A 17,078-nucleotide genomic window follows, 5' to 3' on the forward strand; every position below is an offset into this window, starting at 1 on the left:
AATGGTGATCAAGCAAAAAAAAACTTAAACATTTTAATGATGTAAATACATTATTAAACAAACAAATGGGGTGAGTATACTTGATGAATTACTATATGTCTATATACATATATAATATACCTGTGTAATGTGTATTTATACATGGGAAATCTGTCACCGTCGATTAACTGTACGTAAGTTTCGGCCATTTGGGTGAAAAAAAAAATGCATCGCAGGCACATGATTCATTACCAGCGGACGCCTATTCGTGCGTGTGTGCGTACAGTCCTTGCATCCCGAGAGGTAGGGAAAGTCTATAAGAACGCGGTCATCGCGTCTGCCTTCACCAGTGTTATTACTACCGATAACTGTGATACACTGTATTAACATAATACGATATTACATTATCAATCGGAGTCCATTATTGTCGTCAGTCGAACATACGGAACTATGAACCGATCGTCGTCAAGTCTCGTCATGAAAGTGAGTACTTACTTAATAAACTTCAGTAAAAACTAAGCCCGTCGTTATGATAATTATTATTGTCTATTGCAAAGTAGTCGACGATTATTTTAATTATTAATTATTAAAAGTTTTAAGTTCTTCATATATTTTTTTTTTTTTTAATTCAACGGTTTCGTAAGTGGTTGTTATTATCTATAGAATATTATAGTTTTACATTTTTTTTTATAACCGCAATTTTTCATTAAATGTTTTCTCGATTTATAATATGGTTATGCAGAAAAATTAGACAAATTATTAAATAAGATTTAAATGTTAGCGCGAAAATGTTAAATACGCATTCTTCACTAAACTATTGACGATGAAATTAACGCTTCCGGTCGCACGAGGACAATGAATCGATGTGTGCGTATGTCAAAAATAATAACACATTTATAGACGCGCCGTGATATAATAATACACTAATCAAAGTTGTGGGCATTTTATAATTCACGATATGATGACCTCCATGCATAAATCTTAATTTTTAGGCATTTCGTGACATTATCCAGGGTTGTGAAATTCCATAAAGACTGCAGAAACTGTATTTTACATTGATTCACCATTGGTTGTTGTTATTTTGAAGTATTAAAAACGGCTATTAACGAAATAGGAATCGATTGTTATACAATTCGTTAACTTATAATGTTTAATAACTATATAAGAAAACGGTATTTTTTAACACAAACTAAATGTATCTTTATTTCATGATTGAACTGCTATGCCAGCATAACAACGAAACACAGTGTAATTCTTCGAATACTAACCACTTATTTTCTTGTTTTCTTAAAAAATATAAAGATATATTTTAAAATGATTTAAAATACTTAAAAGATCATTGATAATTGGAGTAAAGTACGACAAGCAATGTTTTGTTGAAATATAAAGTATTGATTCTGCTCATATTCAATTTAAAGACTATAAGTTATTAATAATAAGAAAAAAACAACAATTGAATATTTTTAAATTATACATCAATATTTCAATAACAAAATATTATACAACTGGGAAAAATAATTCTAAAACATGAATTGTCTTTTATAAAAGTAAAAATTATTATAAAATTGTCATACATTTGTTCTGTTAGTAAAAATAATATAATATTATAACTTATAAGTATATAAATATTAAAAAAAAATAATATATTAATTAAATAGTATAGTAAGTGTTCTAGGTTAAAAAAATTATCTATATCATAGTACCAGTTCCGTGCATATTTTCCTGACCAAATTTAAAATACATTCTAAATAGTAAATAATTTATCAATAAAGTTGAAAGAAGAATTTTTTTTTAAATTGTAAAAACAATTATTATAATTTAAATATTTCTTGGATTCTTTTATTGAGTTTTAAAGTTGAAATTGTCTGGAATTTGAAATAGTTATATTAAATATACTTACTGTATTTATGTTATCGTTGACATATTTCTTTATTTAATTTTAATCGTCTCTTGAGCAAAAACTAATAGTGTAGTGTGTTAACTATACTTATAAGTGCTCATCGGTTACGTTTTAAAAGAATACATTGGTAAAATATTCTGCTATTTAATTATTTAGAAATCGACAATATGTACAATGTAAATTTAATAGTGTTTTTATAACTTTTTAAGATAACATTAGGCTTTAAAGTAACATAGTTCGAAAGATTATAATTTCATATATCACGTTAATTATGTCAGTATACTACTTAATTATGTACTTATATATCTACCTATATATTATACACATGTATATATTCTGTTAATAATTTATTATCTATCTATCTGAAAGCTGTGGTTTTTTTATAATACGTGATTATAATTTTTTTTAAAGATATAACTTATACACTTTAACTTTGTATAGCCTTTTGAATTAAGATTTTGCCACGTGTTTATATGAATTCAAGTGAACTTAATGCAATATATTTTTTTAACGAACATGATAAATTTTTAACGTAATTAATTTTAATCACGATTGAAATATCTCTGTCTTAAATACACAAAAAAATATCAAATTTTCTCAGTTTATTTAGTTTAAAACGCCTGACTAGTTAATAAAACTTTTATTTGATCCATCAAAAGTAGGTACCCATATTGACATTACGCTAACCGGAGATTACTATGTTTTACAGTTTAAGAGGAAAAAATTATCTCTCCTCGTAAAGTAAAATGAAGAAAAAAAGTTTTATCTTATATAATATTATACTCGTAAGGAAAAAGACAAAGTTAAACAATAATTGGAAGGTTTTATTTTTGAAAACTTAAAAGAGAAATATTTTTAATAATTATTATTTAATCTGCAATTTCAATAACAAAAGTGAAATAATATTAAAACATTTATAATTAATATTATTGCTTGACTGTATTTTAACTATTAACATAGATCAACATATAAAATAATTATAATTAAAATTTTCAGAGTAATATTTTTATGTCTTAACCGAAGCCGATGTTGTCGTTAAAACATGTATTTTCTTGTTTTTTGAGTGGTATTTGTAGGTAATCCGTATAGACAATAATAATGTTGCTGTATAGTTAAGTTTTGAGGAGGGCGAATTTCAATTAAAATGTTCGCTGTCACCGTAAAATTTTCTAAGTACTAATGGCGAATTCAAAATGTTTATTTCAAAATAAACTTTCTATATTGTCGGAAATATGATAATATGACGATAACAGAAGAATAACTTGATTTGTGTTGGGTTCGAAAACAGCTACTCAAAGTTATAAGAGCCAATCGCCAGTCCTATATACCAATACTCGAGTATTCCCTTTTGCTAATTAATAACTATTGTAGTGTTAGACTTAACTAATCTTTGATAAAAGCACCTTTATTATTATTTTGATGTATGTGTTGAAGTGAATTAACGAATTTATATGTTCTAATAATTATAATAAGTAAACCGTCAGAATCTAAATGTATTTAAAAAATATTCAATACTGCAGTTTATTTATCTTTTTTTAAAATCTTATTGTTACTATGCATTTTATATACTTTAAATATTATATTTTATTATTACAACAATTTTGCAAACCCTGTTTGTTTTAAAAATATTCTCAAATTTATCTACTAAATATAAATACAATATTTCAAGTAAATTTTAAATTTTATAAAAAGTATTATCTATTTTATTTTTACATATTTACTTTTGTAAACAATAGTATACATTCTTAATTCTACATTAAAAAAAAAAAAAAATATTTATTGATGAAAATTTCAATAAATAAAAATAGAATTTTGAATGAGTTAATTGGTGAATTATTTAAAATATATTAATTTGGATGGGCGAAATGAGGTGTTACAATTTTGCGAGTTACTCGCAAAATTACTATTTCTGCTCCATTCTACTTCATTCAAAAATGCTACTCCATTTATCTATCAACAAAATCAATTATAAAATTAAAATCACTAAAAACTCTTTTTAATAACTTTTTCCTTTTTATATAATAATGTATATTAGATTTTTATCAAACTTTTGAATGAGTTGCTTTTTTATGCCATCGTACTACCGTAGATTTCATGTTTACCATTGCAATTGTGATATAAATAACAATAATGCTTTTAAATGAAAAATAAAATACATTTTACGAAAAATTAATTTTTAAAAATTATTTGTTTGACATTTTACATAAATATTATTTTATACGTTATTTGAACATGAACAGTTTCATAGAAAAAAATTAAGAACCAAATTTGAACAAATTATCATGTAAAACATAATAGAATTATAGTAATTAAATTTAAATGTATTTTTAACTAGTGATAAATTAGTAACACATTGAAATTTACTTTAAAATTATTATTTAAAAAAAAAAAAAAAATGTTAGTTTTTAATCAAAATATAGTACTACATAAATAACTTCGCTATCAGTCTGCTAGGTTTACTGACACTATGACGTATCGATTAGTATATAATACAGCCATGTAGGTAATAAAATCATATTATGATTTATCTCTAGTTTATCGTTTATTTTAAAAACGAAACAGGAAGTGTTAATGTAAGATACACATGTATTTTCTCGGGTTGTTATCTACAATATGTGTAAGAGTGAATAGTTGAAATAAACTTAGAAATTATTAAATCTAACGACTTTTTGATACGCATGTGTTAAATTATAGGTTGACTTTTAGTTTTATTAATAAAAATATGACACCACAAATTACACAGTATTCGCAAAAAATACACACCATTCATTTATTTCATATAATTTAACGTTTATAATATTGTTATTCTACTAATTGTACAGTATATATTATTACGTATTTTATAGTTAAGAAAATGTAATGTAAACTGAATTTATTAGACAATGCTTTATTTATTGAGTACATTATTGTACTTGATTTTTTAAAATCTGAATACAATTTTAAAATTTACATAGTTATTTTTTTTCTTTTATCCAAAATCTTGTAGTCAATAGTGGAATGTTTATCATTTTAAAATGAAATATTAATAATGTTTTTTATTTATTTTCATGTTTTATTCATTACGAATAAACTGATGTCACGTTATCGACGTTTTTATAATAAGTATAATTTTATTAATAACGTTTTCATAACAATGAATTGTTTTTATTTTTTGTTCAGCGTGAAAATTTTTATCAAATCTTACCGATCGTTACGTATTCAAATTCGAATTATTCGCAATAGATCATAAATATTTATCGGTGAAAATAAGATAATTTATTTCGGGAAAACAACTTTGTGTTATGCGTGATTTCTTTTAAACTCTGTCTTGACAATTTCTGTTAATATTTAGGGTTTGGCACTACCTCACTCATAAACGTGCTCATGCACACACTTATGGTGGGGTTTCGGAGGTTATAAAAACTTAATCGGGCCGGGAGAAGACAGTTTTGCTGTTATTTTAAATTGAATTCCAATAAAATACGTCAAAAAAGGGGGATAGAAAGTTCTCCCTTGATTTCATTCTTACTTGGTTGAATTATAAGCGAAAAAACTGTATTACCTACCTTATACCGATTTTTTTTTCTTGGCGGGACAGGTGGTTAAAGGTCTTGTCAATTTTACGGGTTGCGTCACCAAACAGGACCGATTTCATCTGCTCGGCTGTCACCGGGCAATTTTCATATCATAAATGTTTTTTCAACCTAATATTTTTGCACTATAAATTGACTATATACCATTCCGGAGGGGTTGAAATTGCTCCCCACTAAATAAAGTTATTATGGCAGTTGTGTGTGTAGGTGTGTGATCTACGGCCGTGAATTAACATGGGTGCTATCGTTGGAGTGTCCCTGACGTTTTTACATAAACGTACTCGAAAATTTGCTGCCTGGTGAATGAGCCGAATAAAGTAGAGATGAATACGACTGATGAGTTTACGCGTACATTTATACGAATTATATAAACTGCAGTAGCCGTGAACGATTAAATTGTAAGGATGATTTTTTTTATCGTCAATTTACTGTGTTCAATGTTCATCAACTACGGTACGAGGTATTATATATTATATAAAATGATTATTTTTAAAATACAACGAGAACGTAACTGTCGTTCTTTTTTATATTTTATTTTCGCGGGTCATTTTTAAAACAAATATAACACGTAATCACTGGCTATAGTTTATAATTAATACAGATTATTAACTTTAATATTATTATGGTATATTATTTGGATAGCAGGTAGATAGCACCTCTAAAAGTATTTGCGATTTATTTATTAGAATATAACTAAAAAGGGTTAATAAATAAAAAGCTTATACATTAAATTTATTTTTTTACCATACCAATTGCCTGCATCGTATAGAAGGTAAAGAAAACTTCAACACAATTCTATGAGCACGTCATGTTGAGATTAATGAGATTTACAATTATTATGTATAATACATTTTATTGCAAAAATAGTTATAAGACAATATAATATTTGGTCAACGTTACGAAGAATTGTTACAGCACAAATCATAACCATTCGTAAGTTTATTTGGATGACTTCCAAAGCCCATTGGCTATGACGGGAAATATTCGTATTTTCTATTCCGGGGAATAGTTTTAAATGTCAACATGCTGTTTTTGAAACTTCAGTAAGGAATTATAATTCTGAGAACGGCTAAGACATTTATCCCCGGAGTAGACGTTTTAATACGTCGGTACAATACTACAACTTAAGACAATACACAATAATCCGAGACAATCGCAATAAAAATGAAAACATTTCGTTACCGTTTACTTAACACGCGTTCATTTAATGTAATAATATTTTCGTGAACTTAAAGTTCTCATACTGCCAAACTATATAATGAAATATTAAGTATCAATCGTTAATTATTTTAAGTTAGAAATTTTTTTCTTTCACAAGGTATTCGTAATCGCTGTATGCGTGTGCGCCGCCCTCGCCCATCCGGAAAATGCTAAAGCGGAAAACAAACCGGCTGTGATCAAATCTGAGACTTTGGCTGCACCACTTCCGACGACCATTGTAAAACGAGCTACTGATATGACTCAGCAAGATACATCGCTCCCGAACGTCAGCGAAGACGTACTGGATAAAGCGCTTAACGACAGGAGATTCGTGCAAAGGCAACTCAAATGTGCTACAGGTGAAGGACCGTGCGACCCCATTGGCCGAAAAATTAAAGGTATTAGTTGAAACAATAATACGTCCGAGAGATAAACCGTGTTATTATTACATTATGTACATAGGTCGAGTAAAAGTGTTTGGTTAGGTCAGGCAATCTAAGTAAAATATCGTTGTCAGTATTTTCGGTACTTTGGAAAAAAAAAAATTAAAATAATAATAACCATTCATATGTTTAGTACTATTTGTGGTAATTTTGTTTGAAAACCGTTTAAAATATTTAAAGAAACAATTATTTCGATCTGGCATCATTGATTTGTGTCGTACGCCAACGACAATAACAATATGTTGTTATCTGAAATATTGTTTTAGGCCGTGTGAGTTTATTCATAATATACTCAGTGGATTTTATTTTTATCTCAAAAACCTATAGCTCAGTACACATATATATCTGCTTTCGAATAGGTAGTAAATTAATTATTGCGCGGTCCTCGTGGTGGGCACTTATATAGAACTACAGTTACCATATTGCGGGTAGAATGTTATTCACATCAAATTTAAATACCACTTAAATTGAACATACTATTATGATATGTCACGAGTGTTAAACTAAAGTGTACATAATACTTATTGGTTAAATTAACGAAGTTATTTAAAAATGTAATTACAAGGAACAAGAATAACAAAATATTAATTAAGTAATCCGGGATTATGAGTACATGATAAATTTGTTTATTCGGAAGTATTTTGTTCTGACACATGGGGACATATAATAAAACACTATATTATTACATTTTGAAAACTTTATTCATATTTGTAGTTTGACGACCGTCCTTCGATTTATCGCTCGTTACACCTCATCGTTGATGCATTGTATTTATAATGATTGCATATATGCATCGATTTTGCCGACGTTCTGCCCAGTCGTATTATTCGATCAGACGAATTATACTATATTACATTTACGGATCATAAAATTATCAATGACGATAATTGATAATAATTATTGTATCCATTATATTTTATAACGTACATATTCTTCTGTTTCCGTCATTCTGTCTCTCTCTATTTAATTCTACGACTGCCATCTTGATTTTGTAGACGTTTTATTTTAATTGAATCGCATTTTCTTGTTTTCAGCTCATGCACCGCTGGTGTTGAGAGGAATGTGTGTCAAGTGTTCGCAGACGGAAATCAAACAGATTCAACGTGTCATGTCACATATACAGAAGAATTATCCCAAGGAGTACACTAAGATGCTGAAACAGTACCAAAGCGGATTCTAATCACGCCGTGGCGTCCGTGCACAATACTCCTGTTCGTGATCATCGTCTTTGGCATAATTTATATGAAAATCAAAAATAATATATTATATAAAAGTACAACACAATTGAATAATTAAATCTTACAAGTGTCACTCATCTAGATTTACTACGAGCCTATTATACGTAGCTGTTCTAATTATTATTTTTTTAGCATTAATTTAGTTTTATTGTTTTATTTTATTTTTATTATTATTATTATTATTTTCTGTAAATAAACGACTGATCGTAATTTTAATCTTACGAATTGATCGTGTTGTTATCGTCTGTATTGTTGTCAATACCGTTATCAATTCCGCTTTGAAACCTTAACTACCCGTAGAAATCTATTATTATAATAAATAAACGTATTACTAGTTTCCGTACACACTTCACATTCACCCTCTTTACAATCGGATTAACCGACAACTTTCGTCAAGCAATGATATATTATTATGATTCAATACCATCTAATATGATTTTTTCACCCGCAATTTTAATGCACTCCAATATGATCCAATTATATCAATACGTACCTAGGTATTATTCGTTTTATTTTTTTCTCACTTTAATATTATTTTATACTGCTTGATTTTCTTGTCACGCGTTCTAACTATGTAATAAATAATTTATTACTAACGCGTGTATTGTTGCGTATAATAAGTGTCGCGTTGTATAATATGTGTTTGTTCATTATCCTGTAGGCAATAGGCATATTATATTAAATAGGTTACAATATTAGTATGTAGCGATGTAGTGACGTCATTAAAATTTTATTCACAAGGGTAAATATTGAAGCTATCCACTCACCTACACATAAAAATAAAACTCGCCTATATTTAATTTTTTTTTATTGTTATTATTTAATACAATATAATCAAGATATTTAATGTAACCTTTAATATCTAATAATAAATACTCTACTTAATCAATATAATATATTGTATTATAATCGGTTATAAATACTAGAAGTTGCTCACGCGGAGGATTTTCGGTGGAGTACAATAAAACTTTCGGTAGATGATGATAAGAACCAACAAACTAATAAATTCGTATTTTATTCCAGACGCCGTAACTATGATGGAGCGTATTGAAAGTATAATTGGTTTTTATCGTAGCTTGCCACGCGCCTAGTGTACTATTCCGATGTAATTACTACTTTTATTTTGAATGATTTGGTCGAGTGTGACGGTAGGATAAACGGACTATGACTTACGCGATACGGGCTTTTATTAATAATTATATTATAATAAGATTTTGACCGATTTATAATATTTACTGTATAGTAGATACATTTTTTTAACAGAAAAATTGTTAAATATTACAGATAAGAAAATGATTAAAATTTACTAAAATTACACACAGTTAAAACACATACGAATATTCAAATTCGTGTAATTCAATAGATTAAAATTTTGAACAGTAGAAAGTATACTTGGGTTTTTTTTTTTATTATTGTGGATTGAGGAATAATTTAGTAATTATTGCATAATATTTGCTTGATCGAAATTGAATACTTAAAATATGTATCTTATCGATGCATGTATTATCACTCTCTTGTTCATATACCTATACAAATTATAATTAATTACAAAGTAAAAATCAGTAGGTATGTATTATAAATTACATTAGTCATCATTTTATAAATTATAACATTTTAATAGAACTTAGTTGTGTTGTAAAATCCGCAGTTTTGCCACATGTTGAATTGCTTTGTTGTGTAAATCACAATTTGTCCAAATACATTCCTTATAAATTTTAACTGTGTACAGTAATTTTATCATATAAATATAGCGTTCGTAATATGATTGGGCTTTAATAAGTACCTAGTACCTACGTCGTTGTTATCAACAGTTTTGGTTTTGTCCATTAATCGAGATAAAATTTTTTTTCGTGTTTAATTTTATTAAAATTATTGTTAAAAATATCCAAGCAGATTTTTATAGTATATAATATATATCATTAATTTTGATGGATTTTTAAGCCCTTCAATATTTTTACCATCGCCGTATATTTTATGTAATAAAAGAAATTGATTTTTACCTTGAAAATATTGTGATGTTAAAATTAATGATTCTTCACATTTAACTCACTTGAACATTTGAACATTTCCATACATCATCGCTTAGCTATATATTCAGCTAAATATACAATAGAAACATTTTCTAATGATAGATTTAAATTCAGAACAGGACTTGATTTTGATAATAGGACTTATAGGAGGAAAACTTATTTCTTCAGTTACTGTATATTTATATTAATAATTTCTTTATTTATTTTGGTCATATCGTCTTCGTTAAATTTATTTCTATTTGAATATCTTTTAGAACATCTACATTCATCATTATCATCTTAATATTTGCATTTTTCTGAACATTTTATTAGCTATATGTAAATTGGTCCCAAAACAACATCGAAATGTCCGAGAAGTTAGATTTCTATTGTAATAATTGTTTTTCTGATGCATTATAGAGAAAAACTTTTTCAGTGGATCTTGTGTAAATTGCACGATTTGTCATGATAAAAAAAAAATTTCCAGTATTTAAATATTTTTTTAGTTTTTTTAATTCATAAACGCCTAATAGTGAAGTAATAGTCCAAAAAAATTCTTCAAAACTAGGGGAAATATTTTTATTTTTATTTTTTTTTTTTTTTACAGCACTTGAAAAGTTATACACATTTTTTTTCAGATTTTTAAAAAATTCGAAATTTTCGGTCACAAATTTCAGTAAATGATTTTTTTATTGTTCTTTCAAAAAGTGAAAACATTCGTCTATTTTGTGTTTTCTGGTCATACACTAATTGATACTGATGTTAATCAAAAAGTTTTTTAATTTATTCTTTAACAATTATTGCCAAGTTATCCCCTTTTATTCCACTACCAGTTAAACAAAAACTAAGTGGGAATTTTCAGTTGTTATATAATCCCTGTACCATTATAACTAAAGCGTGAGATCCGATTTTGTCTGTTCTACCTAATGTACCAAGATCTTCATAGTCTTCGATTTCATCTTTTGATTTATTATACTGGAGAGATTTCTTTATTGTAAATTCGTCGAGTAAAACAACATATCGTTTTTCTTGATAAGACATAAAAGAATCTTTAAGTTAAATTTGCTCCATATATTTTGATGAAAAACCAGTAGAAAAATGTATTGAGTTTAGCTAACGACGTGCAGTACTCTCACCAGGTAATAAAATTGTATTCTTACACATGTATTTATAAGTAGACGGAGACTTGTAATAAATGAATAAGGCTAATTTTTTTTTCGTTTAAGGTTCATGGTTTACGCTCCTTATAGTTTATTTGTATGGAAACTAACAATTTTGAGCTTATTGAAGAAAATTTAATATCTTGTAAAAAAATTTTAATATTTATTTTCTTTCTTTTTATTTAAAAACCGTTTTTTTTTTTAAAAAAACTGATAGGTAGTAGGTCTTTTACTTTTTAATAATTTTTGCAGTCGCTTACATTTTTCTTGAAGTTTTATGTTTTTAAGTTGTAATTTTGTTGGGGAAAGAATTGCTGTGGTTATTTTTTCTTTTTTTTTTTACATTTTCTGACAAAGGCAGTGAATTTAAATTTAAAATGTATGATCGAGAAGATGGTGATATCAATAGAGTTGGGCTATCAAATAAGTTAAAAGCAGCTTCATCAGGTTTCGTGCTTTTAACAAAGGAGTTATACTTTTTAGATAGTTTTAAAACTCTAGGAGACCATTAAAGAGGATTGATTTCTTCTTGAAATAAAAAAATTAACAAATTATTTAATAATTATTTTGTAAAATATATTTGATTTTTTTTTTTTTTATTAAAGCAAAAATATTATTAGAATAAATATTATTATACATTTTTATTATTCAATATCACGCAATATGTAATACTACGTATAGTTCCTCTATTATACGGGTAAGAAAATACAGCATGACGTGCTTTATTACCATTTTTTTTTACCAAAAAAAAAAAAAACAAACAAGGAACGGGTAGAAACTATTTACCACAATACTCCTTATTACCTATGACGCGCTGACTCGTAGAGTAATTCCGTAAAATATACATATGTATATGCCATCACACGTCCACACTGCATTTTAAATTAAAATATTTTATTACTTATTCAACAACGATAGTTAAATATAAACAATGTTTACACTGTAAAAAAACAACCCACTCACCTAAAATTGTTTGGGGCGATCGTCCTGAAAAAATATGTCTGTGGTGCTACTGTACTGATCATTGCTAATAATAATATTATGCGCTGCGTGTAGTTTTTGTTTACGATAAATCGCTATACGATGACACACACCACTGTGGTGTGGCATGGCACCCAAAGTGAATAGTCGAACGTTACGACGACGCTTCAAGTTCTTCTGTTTACAAACGGTTTGAATACATAAAGACAATATCATAATGGATAAAAGCTGCTGGGAAACTCGAACGACGACCTAATAATGTAATAATATCGTTATTATAAGCGTGCACGTCATCCCAAGACGCTAGACGGTTATGCAACGGAAATGACAGTTAGCTGCTACTACTGCACTACACGATTTCTCTTGACCTTATAAAATAAGTATGGTATTTTATTTATGTATTATATAGAATGGACTTAATAATATCACAATACTCGAAACGGGCGAAACGTGATGTGAAACACAATCGCGGACGTTCGTTAGTTTACTCAATACTATTATTATTATTATTATTATGTTTTAATTAGGAACCAGATTTAAATGCAAAGTGAATTATTTTTTGAGTATTCTAGGACAATCGACTTCATGTGTATAGTTAATTTCATGTAACAGATACTTCAAAGATGGAATTTTTATTTTGTATTTGTCAACGTTTTTACAATTTGTTGACATATCATTAGTTTTTAGTGCACCTTGCACAGACTTTAAGTATAAAGTAGGAAATTTAAAATATTGTTATTTATTTTAATATTTGTTTTAATTTAGTTGTATGGTATTTTTTATCCATATCAAATGGAAATAATTGTTCTATATAACAAGAGTGTGATAACGTATAATTTTATCTATAACGTTTAACAGATGTAATCACAAACCAGGATTTAGACAAAAATACAAATAATAGGATAGTTGGAGATATATCGCGATTCAATTTATTATCAGTACCGACAGTACCTGTAATATGTATTTATTGCGTGTGTTGTAAGTTTGATTTTTGTACTACCTACTGTTAGTTTAATAAAGAAAAGTTAAAATGCTAAAAGTTAAACTGTTGTTTTTCTATCGTTTGCATATAGTTCCTATAAAAGTAGCATAAATTATTTTTTAAGGGTATTATTGGTTGGTTCAAAAGGTACATTTTAAAGCATTTTAGTTTTTTTAGGGCATTTTAATAGTTATAATATTATTAAACCTAATATACCAATAATATACTTATAGTGATTTTACTATGTGTTCATGTTTAATGTTTAACTAACTAGGTATATAGTGTAAGATTTCTTTCGACTATCGTCATCCAGTCGACCGGGGAAACAAAGGTAAAAATTTTATTCCATCTCTGGTTTTTCCTTTTTTTTTTCTTTTTAATAACAAGACGACGATTTGCGCTTTTAATAATATTACGTTTTACAAACACTGGTTTACTATAACAAATAAGTATAATGTATATATATAGTATTAAACCGTCACACATGATATAATAGTAGCATGATGTATAGCACGTTGGGTAATAAATACTTAAAAAAAAAAAAACAAATATTTTATCGTTTAAACTAGTCATATTTATTTAAAGTAAAACGCTCTAATTCTATTTCCTCTCCAGCTAGTTTTTGACTCTTGCGCTTATGTATAATTTAGGCCTATTTTAAAGGTTTTTCATTATGATTTATTGAATTTTAACGCAAAAAAAAAAAAACAAAACAAAAAACAATACAATTTCATGACTTCGCACAGATAATATGTGAAAAAGTAAAATCGATTTTGATATAATATAATATTGTGTTGATTGAAAATAACAAACTAAACATAATATTTAAATTTACCACTCACAATACTTTTTTACTTTAGTTCTATTTAGTTATTTAAATAAAAAATAGGTGTTCAAGTAAGTATGTCTCTCAAACTCGAAACAGTATTTATAACCATAATATTTTAGCTTTAATAGTTAAATATGTAAATATCATGAATTTCTATTGGCTTTTTTGAGTTGATTGATTCAAATTCATTAGAGTATGTTAATTAAATGTATGTTATATACGATATTTCATTCGTTAACACTAATCGATATTAGTAAATATGTATCAAAAAATATGATAAGTACTTATTCATTATTTGATTGGAAAAAAAAATGGTTTTTTCATACCGATTACCAATTAATTGATACTGCGAAAATTAATTTCACTCATATTTTGTAATAATGGTCTGCGATAACATAAATCACAATACTTTTTTTTTACTAAGCGTTTAATTAAAGCTGAACGTCAACTAAAATAAAAAAAAAAAAATTAAAAAAAGTATAAAAATATAATAATATTAAATTGTCTATTATAAAACCTCAAGAGCTCTTGACACAACACCCACGACGATAATATGTCGAATTCATTTTTTTTTATTCACGTACATTTTTTTCTTTGGTTCGTATAACAAATCACAGTGAGGTGATGACAGACGTACAAAAAAATACTGATCGGTAAAAAAAATATATTTTTTTAAGTTTATATTCGATTCTCAAAACTTGTCAAAAATTATTTTCGTTACTTGGAAAAATTGTAACGAAAGTATGTTATGTGTTTAAAATAAAATAACGTCATTAAAGTGACGCCAAGCTACCTAACGCTTTCGGTTTTTCAGCTTCGAATGTATTTTTCATCGAGAAGATCACAAGTAAAGAATGTATTGAATTTTAAGGTAAGTAATTTTATACAAAAGATAAATACAGATTATGTGTTTATACTTTTATTTAAATGTACATATTTGGTATTGTATTATAAACATAAATAATATTTGCAATGTATTTAACCAAAATATTTCTACATGTTGAATATAAAATTATACAGCAAATATTTAATTTATGATTATTTTATTAATTACAAAAATATTATACATTTTTAATTAAAAAAAAAAAAGTTGTAAATATTCATGATTTGACAAATTTCGTAAATTTTTTTACCTTTTATGATTTAGATATTTTTTTTAATTACCGTAAAACAGTAATTTTTTAATCGTTGTAAATAATGTTAAAAATCGTGATAGAGAATCAAAAATGTTATCAACACAATCGAAAAAAAAAAAAACTAAAAAGTTTTAACAAATCGAAAGTATCATGGTACTTAATATAGTAATTAGATAAAATTTGGTATCAGAAATCACTTTCAGTGTGAAGAAAGAAGATTGAAGTATATTTTATACTAATCTAACAATTTTTACACGATGCCCGAAAAAAAAAAATATTGTATGGTTTTAAAACCAATAGTTACATTCCTTGTCTTATTCACAATCTAAAATACCAAATTTACCTTACATTACTAAGAATGTGTCGCTGTTTCACCACGGCACGTTCGTTGTCAACGATAGGTCACGTCAATATTAATATATTTAACTAGTAATATGAATGTAGACGAGATGATTATAAATAATAGCAAACTAAGATATATGTCACACAAGACGAATTATTTGTACCAAAAATGTCATGATCTTTGCGCTTTTGAAACGAAATTTTCAATTTTCTTACAATTCCAGTTTTTAAAAACGTTTTGTTAAATAAACCATGTGTGATTTTATGATAATATTATTTAAAAAATATTGAAAAATCGTTAATTTTTTTTTATACATGAATACTTGATAAGTAGTCGAAAAATGGGAGGTTATGTATAGAAAATTGGATTAAATTTGTTCTTTAAATATGTCAAAATTAAAAATCCTCAGAATTTTAAAATTAACGGGTAAAAAAAGTAGACAAGTGCGTATGGTATTTAATGTAAATTAGATGTCGAGTAGGTCACTATTAGTATTTAATAATTATAATAACGTACATTTCTCCATATTTTATCAATTTATCCGACTTGAAATTTAATTTAATTTTTATGTAAATATCTTAAAACAGCAAGAATTTATTTATGGTGTAAATAGATGATATCTTAAAATAGATCAAAATATCATTACGTTAAGTGAAATTTTTTATGATAAAAATACATTAAAGTTTAAGTTATCACGAACAATGTTATTAAATAATAATAAAATAATAAAGATATCGTTATTAATCGTTTAAATAAGTACCTAATATAGTCTAAATTTAAACTTAAAATATAAATAAAAAAAATCGTCTTCATTTATTTTATAGATTTTATGGTTTCTGTATGAAATACTCGAGAAAAGTCTTATATTAAATTTTCAAAATATAGTTATAAAAAGAAAAGCTTTTAAGAATTTTTAACTAAAAAATAGTTTGATATTTTTATGATTTTGATAGATTTTATCTAAACTTTAATTTCAAATGCACAAAAAAATTGTGCTGATGCCTATATGTATTTTTAATATTTTTATACAAAAAAGAACAACATTTGTAGATTCTTGTATACAAATTTTAAGAATTTCTACCCAGTTAATAATTTTTAATCGACATTTATAAAAAGAAATAATTTAAAATGCACTAACTTTGTCGAAATATTTTGAAAACTTTACTGTAAATAGAATATGATAATATATATATCTATATATATTATATATATATTGTGAACATTTAAAGTATTGGCAGTTATTTGTTTTTAATTTATATCAATAGACTAAAACTGATTTTCTAAAATTTTTAATTTTGTCTTTTTT

The 17,078-nt window shown here is 26.3% G+C and overlaps 1 protein-coding gene across 1 annotated transcript; it reads left to right on the plus strand.

The window, feature by feature from the left end:
- The first annotated feature begins 319 nt into the window (after positions 1–319).
- Positions 320–8,557, plus strand: LOC112590848 (ejaculatory bulb-specific protein 3-like). The gene is made up of 3 exons (XM_025334425.1): positions 320–462; positions 6,770–7,049; positions 8,129–8,557. Exons 1-3 carry the CDS (start codon positions 430–432, stop codon positions 8,272–8,274), a joined length of 459 nt encoding a protein of 152 aa, XP_025190210.1. The 5' UTR covers positions 320–429; the 3' UTR covers positions 8,275–8,557.
- The last annotated feature ends 8,521 nt before the right edge of the window (positions 8,558–17,078 follow it).

Source organism: Melanaphis sacchari, unplaced genomic scaffold (genome assembly GCF_002803265.2).
Source record: "Melanaphis sacchari strain LSU unplaced genomic scaffold, SCAv2.0 Contig120_pilon_pilon, whole genome shotgun sequence".
NCBI classification, from domain to species: Eukaryota; Metazoa; Arthropoda; class Insecta; order Hemiptera; family Aphididae; genus Melanaphis; species Melanaphis sacchari.